General features: G+C 44.6%; 1 protein-coding gene across 7 annotated transcripts in view; it reads right to left on the minus strand.

The window, feature by feature from the left end:
• The window catches only part of LOC130230559 (dedicator of cytokinesis protein 9-like), a 209,327-nt gene that overhangs the window by 76,525 nt on the left and 122,907 nt on the right, over positions 1 to 9,895 (minus strand). For all 7 annotated transcript variants that reach the window (XM_056459642.1, XM_056459640.1, XM_056459639.1 and 4 more), the window contains exons 16-20: positions 7,692 to 7,771; positions 7,362 to 7,552; positions 7,121 to 7,186; positions 6,825 to 6,917; positions 36 to 147 (exon numbers count right to left, since the gene is read on the minus strand). In XM_056459642.1, coding sequence (XP_056315617.1) covers positions 36 to 147; positions 6,825 to 6,917; positions 7,121 to 7,186; positions 7,362 to 7,552; positions 7,692 to 7,771 — 542 coding nt within the window. The remainder of the gene's footprint in view (positions 1 to 35; positions 148 to 6,824; positions 6,918 to 7,120; positions 7,187 to 7,361; positions 7,553 to 7,691; positions 7,772 to 9,895) is intronic.

The following is a 9,895-nucleotide window of genomic DNA, read 5'->3' on the forward strand; positions in this document are numbered from 1 at the left end:
TACTGTGTATCATTTAATTATGCAAGATGCCGTACCTGGGGTCTCCACTATGTCCCGTTTCTTTGTGTTACTGTCACAGCTGATGTGGTAAAAAGTGAATAGCAGGTGATGCTTTTCATGAAGTTGTGTGGGCAACTCAATTTTTATCTGCAGGTCATACAGAGAGACACATATAATGATATATAAAATAACTGAAATAGATTTAAAACATGATCAATACCATCAAAATTTAAGTAGGTTGAAAAAAGATATAATCCAGAATAATTGCTAATTATAAATACCAAATACATCCATTTAACAATACAGTGATGGCTAACAATTTTCAATTTGTGACCATAGACCATACATCCATCCATAAGTATCAATTTTTAATGAAGATTTATACATCAATCATAACTAATACGTATCAATAACTGAATAACTAAACGTATAATTAAAGTATGCTTTGTAAGAATAGGACAATATTGTCATGGATTGGTCAGGCTCTCACGACCCCCACTCACGAAGATCACCATCACCTGACTTCTAATGAGCACACAGCTGCATCACATTCACGAGCACCAGATAAAAGCACAGCACTCCAGTCGCTCATTGTCCGGGCTCGTCTCGACGAAAGCGGACAACTGAGCGACCACTCAGCGTAGTCATCCTCAGCTATAACAAACGATTTACTTACCTGTTCTCTTTGTATTCCTCCTAGTCTTCCTGGTCCTCCCGAATCGTCCTGTCTTCCAGTCCTTCCAAGTCTGTGTCATCCTCTGTCAGCTGTATCTGGTGTGTGCTGTCCATCCTCGTGTATTCCTGTTACCCAGCCACGGAGGAAAAGACCCCAACATCATTCCTGATCCTCCTGGCTATCCTTCATGTGCTCCTTGTTGTCATTTAATAAACACCCTAACGTTTCCTTACCTCTGTCTCCTGTCCGCTTCATAACAGAAGCCCGGACCATTAACGACGACAACATGAGCACCCCCGATCACCTTCAAGAGCTGGTGGACCAGTGGAAGCGGATTCTACAGCCACCAGCTCCACTTTCCAACGCACCACCAGCACCGAGCACTTCCGCCTCCACAGTTTCTTCTTCGGCCCTTCCTTCCAGTCCCATGGCCCGACCAGCGCCCTACTCAGGCGGAGCGGGGGAGTGCAATGGTTTTCTGTTACAATGTTCCCTCATATTCGAAATGCAACCTTCTCTATATCCCACAGATAAGTCGAAGATCGCCTACATCGTATCTCTACTCTCTGGACCTGCACTTAAATGGGCTGAGACGATCTGGAACCAAGCCGGGCCGGTCATGAATTCCATCACTACCTTCACGGAGTATTTCAAAGAGGTGTTTGGACGTTCTGATGGGGAAGTAGCCGCTGGAGAGCAGCTGTATCATCTAAAGCAAGGTACTCTATCTACACAGGAATATGCTCTCCGGTTTCGCACTCTAGCAGCTGCAAGTGGATGGAATGAGAGATCGTTGTTGACCACGTACCGGCTCGGCTTGGAACCCACGCTCCGAATCCAACTGACCACATTAGATGATACAATGGGTCTGGAGAGATTCATCCAACATTCTCTCCGATGTTCCGATCGTCTCCGTTCCTATCAACAGGACACCATCACCCCCTCGTCTGCACTCCTCCAATCGCCTGAGTCAACAGCCTCTCCAGAACCAGAACCCATGATAATAGAGTCTGGAAGGCTGACATCAGCGGAACGACAGAGGAGGCTGACCCGGGGTCTGTGTCTATACTGCGGTGTCAGTGGACACACCCGTATGGAGTGTCCCCTTCGTCCCATTCGGACTTCAGTGAGTGTATTCAGTACGAATATTGAACAATGTAAACCACTTACTACCACCGTACAAATAACTACTGCCTCTATTTCTCTCCTTGTCACAGCCCTCATCGACTCCGGGTCAGCAGGGAACTTCATCTCCCAATCCCTCTGTCGTCAACTCCACCTCCGTACTGAGGCGTCCTCGCATATATACCAGATACAACCGATAACCCAGTGCACTCGATCTTCGACCCGTATCCATCGACAATGCGAAGACATCCTTCTTCAAGTGGGGTTGTTACATCAAGAGAGGATTCAATTTCTGGTTCTGGAGGGTGCAAATATGGACATCATTCTAGGGCGCCCGTGGCTGGTGAAGCACGATCCCATCATCTCTTGGGGCACAGGAGAGATAAAGAAATGGGGATCTGGATGTACACCTGCCTGTTTTCCAAATCTCCCTCTTCAAGGTCGGAACCCCATTTCTTTGTTTGCAACATCGGTCGAGAGCCCTCCTGAGAAGCAGTCTATCCACATTCCTAAGGAGTACAGCTCCTTTCATGATGTCTTCTGCCCCAAGAGAGCTTCCCAGCTACCGCCGCATCGGCCATGGGACTGCGCGATCGACCTAGTTCCAGATGCCCAGTTGCCAAGAGGTAGGATCTACCCGCTCTCGCTTCCAGAGAATCAGGCAATGGAAGATTACATAAGGGAGGCTCTGAGTCAGGGGTACATACGTCACTCAAAATCACCAGCCGCCTCAAGCTTCTTCTTTGTGGCCAAGAAGGACGGAGGGCTGCGTCCATGCATCGACTACAGGGTCCTAAATAACGGTACAGTAAAATACCGATATCCCCTTCCTCTGGTACCAGCCGCTTTGGAACAGCTCCGAGAAGCTAAAGTCTTCACTAAATTGGACCTCCGCAGCGCGTATAATCTGATAAGAATACGTGAGGGGGACCAATGGAAGACAGCATTCGTGACCCCTACTGGCCACTATGAATATGAGGTCATGCCTTACGGTCTGGTCAACGCCCCCTCCGTATTCCAAAACTTCATTCATGAAGTCCTCCGGGAGTTTCTTCACCACTGTGTAATAGTGTACATAGATGACATCCTCATTTACTCCCGGAGTGAGGCCGAACATCGCCAACACGTTGCGGAGGTCCTACACACATTGAGAGAACATCACCTCTACCTCAAAGCGGAGAAATGCTCATTCCACCAGAAGTCGATTCATTTCTTGGGATACATCATTGACCAAACCGGTATACGTATGGATGGGAAGAAAATTGAGGCTGTTCTATCCTGGTCAGAACCCACTTCCATTAAGGAGCTCCAGAGGTTTCTTGGGTTTGCTAACTTTTATAGACGGTTTATCAAGGACTACAGCAGGATTACATCACCTCTCACTAATCTCCTCAAGGGTAAACCCAAAGGACTGGAGTGGACCAAAGAAGCAGCCGCAGCCTTCCGCCTTCTTAAGAAGGAGTTCACAAGGGCCCCACTCCTGACTCATCCTGACCCAAATCTTCCTTTCGTGGTGGAAGTGGACGCATCCACCACCGGCGTCGGGGCAGTATTATCTCAACATCATGATACACCGCCCCGACTGCATCCCTGTGCCTATTTCTCTCGGAAGTTGAGCCCGGCGGAGCAGAATTACAGCATAGGAGACAGGGAGCTTCTAGCAATCAAGCTAGCCTTGGAGGAGTGGCGTCACTGGTTGGAGGGAGCCAAACATCCGTTCCAGGTGATCACAGATCACAAAAACCTCCAATACATCAAAGAGGCCAAGAGACTATGTCCACGTCAAGCCAGATGGTCACTTTTCTTCTCACGTTTTGATTTCTCCATTTCCTATCGTCCAGGACCCAAGAATCTAAGAGCAGACGCTCTCTCTCGTTTACACGAGCATCACGATCATGAAGAACTCCCAACGAAGATTCTTCCCGAACACATCTCCATTTGTCCGATCACCTGGAACGCTCCTCCAGTCGTTGCCACTCCGGAAGCCCCTGCTCCGCCGGGATGCCCTCCTCATCGGCAGTTCATACCACCTGAACACCGGGTAGATCTGATCCACTCCTTACATACCTCGCTAGGCACTGGACATCCAGGGATCAACAATACTCTCTCGCTAGTATCCCAACGATTCTGGTGGCCAAACATGGCAAGGGATGTGAGGCAATATGTTCAGGGCTGTAAGGACTGTGCCCAATCCAAGAGCCCACGTCATCTACCCGCTGGAAAGCTCCATCCCTTGCCGATTCCGAACCGTCCCTGGTCACACCTAGGAGTGGACTTTATCACTGACCTCCCTTCGTCAGAAGGTAATACCGGTATTCTAGTCATAGTAGATAGATTCTCAAAGTTTGTCAAACTAATCCCTCTGAAAGGTCTTCCCACAGCCTTTGAAACTGCCGACAATATCTTTAATCAAGTCTTCAGGTCATTTGGTATTCCAGAAGATATTGTGTCGGACAGAGGTCCACAGTTCATCTCACGTCTATGGAAAGCCTTCTTCAAGCTCCTAGGTGTGGCCGTCAGCCTCTCTTCTGGATATCAGCCCCAAACCAACGGGCAGACAGAGAGGAAGATTCAGGAGGTGGGACGGTTCCTGAGGACCTTCTGCAGTGGTCACCAGAACTCCTGGAGCCAGTATTTGGGCTGGGCAGAATATGCCCAAAATTCACTGCGGCAACCCTCCACCGGACTCACGCCATTCCAGTGCGTCCTGGGCTTCCAACCACCGCTCTTTCCCTGGGATGGCGAACCATCTGATGTCCCCGCAGTGGATCACTGGTTCCGGGAGAGCGAGAGAGTCTGGGACGAGGCTCATCAACATCTGCAGAGGGCAGTCCGTCGAAGCAAGGTAACCGCCGATAGGAGAAGGTCTGAAGAACCCAGATACACACCCGGACAAAAGGTGTGGCTATCCACCCGGGACATACGCATGCGACTGCCCTCTCGCAAGTTAAGTCCCCGATTTGTTGGTCCCTTCACCATCGTGGAACAGGTTAACCCCGTCACCTACAAACTACAATTACCCTCTCACTACCGTATTCACCCTACATTCCACGTATCACTCCTGAAACCCTATCACGATCCTGTTCTTCCCTCCACAGAGCCTGACCACGAAGAGGAACCCCCTCCTCCACTGCTCCTAGAAGAAGGAGCCGTCTACGCAGTGAAGGAGATCTTGCGTTCCCGACGTCGTGGTGGCCAGTTGGAGTACCTGGTGGACTGGGAAGGGTACGGCCCCGAAGAAAGGACATGGGTTCCCAGAGCTGATATTCTCGATCCTAGTCTCATGGTGGAGTTTCATGAGAGCCACCCTGAGTTCCCAGCGCCTAGAGGCAGAGGGAGACCACCACGGCGTCGGAGGTGTCGGCCCTCAGGAGCGGGCCCTGGGGAGGGGGGTACTGTCATGGATTGGTCAGGCTCTCACGACCCCCACTCACGAAGATCACCATCACCTGACTTCTAATGAGCACACAGCTGCATCACATTCACGAGCACCAGATAAAAGCACAGCACTCCAGTCGCTCATTGTCCGGGCTCGTCTCGACGAAAGCGGACAACTGAGCGACCACTCAGCGTAGTCATCCTCAGCTATAACAAACGATTTACTTACCTGTTCTCTTTGTATTCCTCCTAGTCTTCCTGGTCCTCCCGAATCGTCCTGTCTTCCAGTCCTTCCAAGTCTGTGTCATCCTCTGTCAGCTGTATCTGGTGTGTGCTGTCCATCCTCGTGTATTCCTGTTACCCAGCCACGGAGGAAAAGACCCCAACATCATTCCTGATCCTCCTGGCTATCCTTCATGTGCTCCTTGTTGTCATTTAATAAACACCCTAACGTTTCCTTACCTCTGTCTCCTGTCCGCTTCATAACAAATATTTGGTTGAAATACAACTATTTGAATATGCAATCTGAGGGTTAAAAAAAAATCTAAATACTGAGAAAATCGCCTTTAAATTTGTCCAAATGAAGTGCCTAGAAATTAATCAAAAAATTGAGTGGTGAGATACACTTCCCGGCCACTTTATTAGGTACACCTTACTAGTACCAAGTTAGACCCCGTTTTGCCTTCAGAACTGCCTTAATCCGTTGTGGCATCGATTCAACAAAGTACTGGAAATATTCCTCAGAGATTTTAGGGCCATACTGACATGATAGCACCATGCAGTCGTTACAGATTTGTCGGCTGCACATACAGGTATATGATGCGAATCTCCCAAATCTCTCAAATTCTGACCCTACCATCCGAATGTCTCAACAGAAATTGAGACTCATCAGACCAGGCAACGTTTTTCCAATCTTCTGTTGTGCAATTTTGATGAGCCTGTGCGAATTGTAGCTTCAGATTCCTGTTCTTAGCTGACAGGAGTGGCACCCGGTGTGGTCTTCTGCTGCTGTAGCCCATCCGCCTCAAGGTTCGACGTGTTGTGTGTTCAGAGATGCTCTTCTGCATACCTCAGTTATAACGAGTGGTTATTTGAGTTACTGTTGCCTTTCTATCAGCTGAAACCAGTCTGGCCATTCTCTGACCTCTGGCATCAACAAGGCATTTGCACACACAGAACTGCCGCTCACTGAATATTTTCTTTTTTTCGGACCATTCTCTGTAAACCCTAGAGATGGTTGTGCGTGAAAATCCCAGTAGATCAGCAGTTTTTGAAATACTCAGACCAGCCTGTTTGGCAACAACAACCATGCCAAGTCACTTAAATCACTTTTCTTCGCCATTCTGATGCTCGGTTTGAACTGCAGCAGATCGTCTTGACCATGTCTACATGCCTAAATGCATTGAGTAGCTGCCATGTGTTTGGCTGATTAGAAATTTGTGTTAATGAGCAGCTGGACAAGTGTACCTAATAACGTGGCTGATGAGTGTACAGTATTTATAGTAGGAAATTTACAAAAAAATCTTAATGGAACGTGATCTTTACATATTATTCAAATGATTATTCAAACTATAATTTTGATCAAAATGGTGTCAAACTTTTTATATATTATCTCAAAAATGTATGCCAATGTCCCCTTGATCACCTCATCATAGAACTCTGGGTTCTGCTGGTGGTGCAGTACAGCTGCATAGGCATGTTTGGTGAAGACAGGCCCTCCTGGACGACCATAGATACACTATTCAGCAGAAAAACACAAACAGAGCATTATTTATATATTTTTTAAAACAACAGTTTTTACATTTATTTCCACAGTAGAGAACAAGAAAGAACAGAAAATACTGGAAAAAGGTTTTTTTAAGATAGAACTTGGCTTGACAGAAGCACTTTGTATATTAAATATAGCACCAACTGTACTGTATATCTGTAATAAATGTATACCTTTAAGGCTTGAGCATCCTCTTCATCCGACTCTCTGAATTCCACACATACTGCAATATTCCTCGCCTGAGTCACATGAGAGAGGAGAAAATATGAGCCAGAGGAAAAAAAAAAACATACTGGTGAATCTGTAAGTGCAGTTTTTATGAGCTGCGTGTGCAAACAGAGCCTTCATTAACCTGTCAATAACTGCTTGTACTCATCTTTCAAAACAATGCATTAGCTGATAATGCTAATGTACCTTGGCGAAGGACTTCTGGTTGTCATATTTGAGGTGTTTGGGATAGACGTAGAGATGATTGTTGTAGGTGGTGAAAGGCTGAGAGCACTTGGCGATACAGGGAACAAACTCCTCCACCTCCAACAGGACACCATCACTCGAGCCATTGCTCTCAAAAGGCCTTACTGGGATGTAGGAGGGAGTTACACAATCTAGCCAATAGCAATGAAAAAAGTTAAAGTGACCAATGAGCAAAAAGCATACAGTATATAACAAATTAGTGTTAAAAACAAGAAGAAAACATGTGGATTATAGATTAGCTTGACATTGACGATTATTTTAAAGACTTACTAGCCATATCAGGAGGAACATTGTCAATGGTCACATCCAGGTTTCCCAGGATGACAGGTAGTTTAGCCATCTTCTCAGGTCTGTGGACACAGATTTGACATAGTCTACATCAATATCTAGTAGTAGTTGTAAACTTTATTGTCCTTGAAAGGAAATCTGTTACGGGCATCACCACTGTTACGGGCATCACCACCAAAAAAAAAAATGACTAAAATCTTGCTGCAGACATACAGTAAATATAATACAGAAAATACAGTAGTTGCAATATAAATAATGATAATTAAGATAAACTCTTGTTAAATAAACCCACTGAAACAGGTACAAAGGATTTATTGTATCACTTCAAGGACTCTATATCTCCTAGCAGTTCATAATGTGAATACAAAAAATTAGTTGGATCATTCAGAATCCTTTCACTTAAGGTCCATTAGTACCAATTGAGCATCATTGTTGCTGACCAAGTCCATTCCAATATGAACAGTGTACCCATCTTCTGATGGCTACGTCCTGAATCATCTCAGACTGGTTTCTTGAACATGACAATGAGTTCACTGTACTCAAATGGCCTCTAGAGTCAAAAGATCTCAATCCAATGGAGCACCTTTGGGATGTGGTGAAACGGGAGATTTGTATCATGGATCTGCAGCCGACAAATCTGCAGCAACTGCATGATTCTATCATGTCAATGTGGACCGAAATCTCTGAGGAATATTTCCAGTACTTTGTTGAATCTATGCCACAAAGGATTAAGGCAGTTCTACAAGCAAACGGGAGTCCAACCTGGTACTAGTAAGGCGTACCTAATATAGTGGCCGGTAAGTGTACAATAACATTTAAGTGAATTGTTCAACCAAAAATGAAAACTGACTAATGAAGGCCATTGAAGGTGTAAATGATGATTGAATCTTTTATTGAGAAAGCAGAATTTATGTCGCCAGATTGTGGTTTGCACTTTCTCCTATTTGTAGTGACTGACTCACTGTCACTTGAGTAACAATCTGAGCAAATCTATTCAGTCTAGTTTCAGAAGGTGGGAGTTATTTCAATACTGTGGGTTGTGAATTCTCCCATTTCTACAAAAAAAAGTAAAATGTTTTTGTACAAAGCATCTACGACATATGACTCAAACTCGATTCCTGGAGGGCAAAACTGTACAGAGCTGCAGCCCTCCAGGATTGAGTTTGAGACCATTGATCTATGGTATAATTACACTGCAGATCTGTTTAGATTAAGCAGTTTATAGTGATTCTTGCCATATTGCAATACAGGTATTTACAGCTTTTACTCACAGTTAAAGAATTATTAGCCGCCCTGTTTGTTTATTTTTTTCCCAATTTCTGTTTAACGGAGAAAAGGTTTTCTCAACACATTTCTAAACATAATAGTTTTAATAACTCATCTCTAATAACTGATTTATTTTATCTTTGCCATGATGACAGTACATAATATTTGACTAGATATTTTTCAAGACACATACAGCTTAAAGTGACATTTAAAGGCTTAACTAGGTTAATTAGGTTAAATAGGCAGGTTAGGGTAATTAGGCAAGTTATTGTATAATGATGGTTTGCACTGTAGACTATTAAAAATATATAGCATAAAGGGGCTAATAATTTTGACCTTAAAATGGTTTTAAAAAACATTTAAACTGCTTTTGTTCTGCCGAAATAAAACTTTCTCCAGAAGAAAAAATATTATCAGACATACTGTGAAAATTTCCTTGCTCTGTTAAACATCATTTGGGAAATATTTAAAAAATCTAAAAAATCAAAGGGGGGCTAATAAATCTGACTTCAACTGTAAATAGTGATGTTTCATTTTGAGAATTAACTTTGGAGTAAAGCTTCTTAGTGATAATTGTGATCTAGAAGCGCCATACAATATACTGTATGTGTCATAAATTTAGCTGTTTGTGATAAAAAACTACATATAGAAGTGGCCCAAATTAGAAACAAAAACAAATTGTGGGCCGCTTTTTCCTGCAATCTGAACATACTTTACTCATATAATGTACATTTCTATTGAAAGCTCATCTCTCTGTAAGAGGACTGAAAAAGTGTCCCTCTGAGAGGAACTACAAAAGCCATTCCTATCAGCGGGACCGTCCACAGCTGCAACAACACTGCAGAAGAACAGAATATTTCCATTTAAAATAAACCGTTTAACCCGACTGAAACTACTGTGAAAGACTAAACACTAAACCC

This window comes from Danio aesculapii, chromosome 6, assembly GCF_903798145.1.
Source record: "Danio aesculapii chromosome 6, fDanAes4.1, whole genome shotgun sequence".
In the NCBI taxonomy this organism is placed as follows: Eukaryota; Metazoa; Chordata; class Actinopteri; order Cypriniformes; family Danionidae; genus Danio; species Danio aesculapii.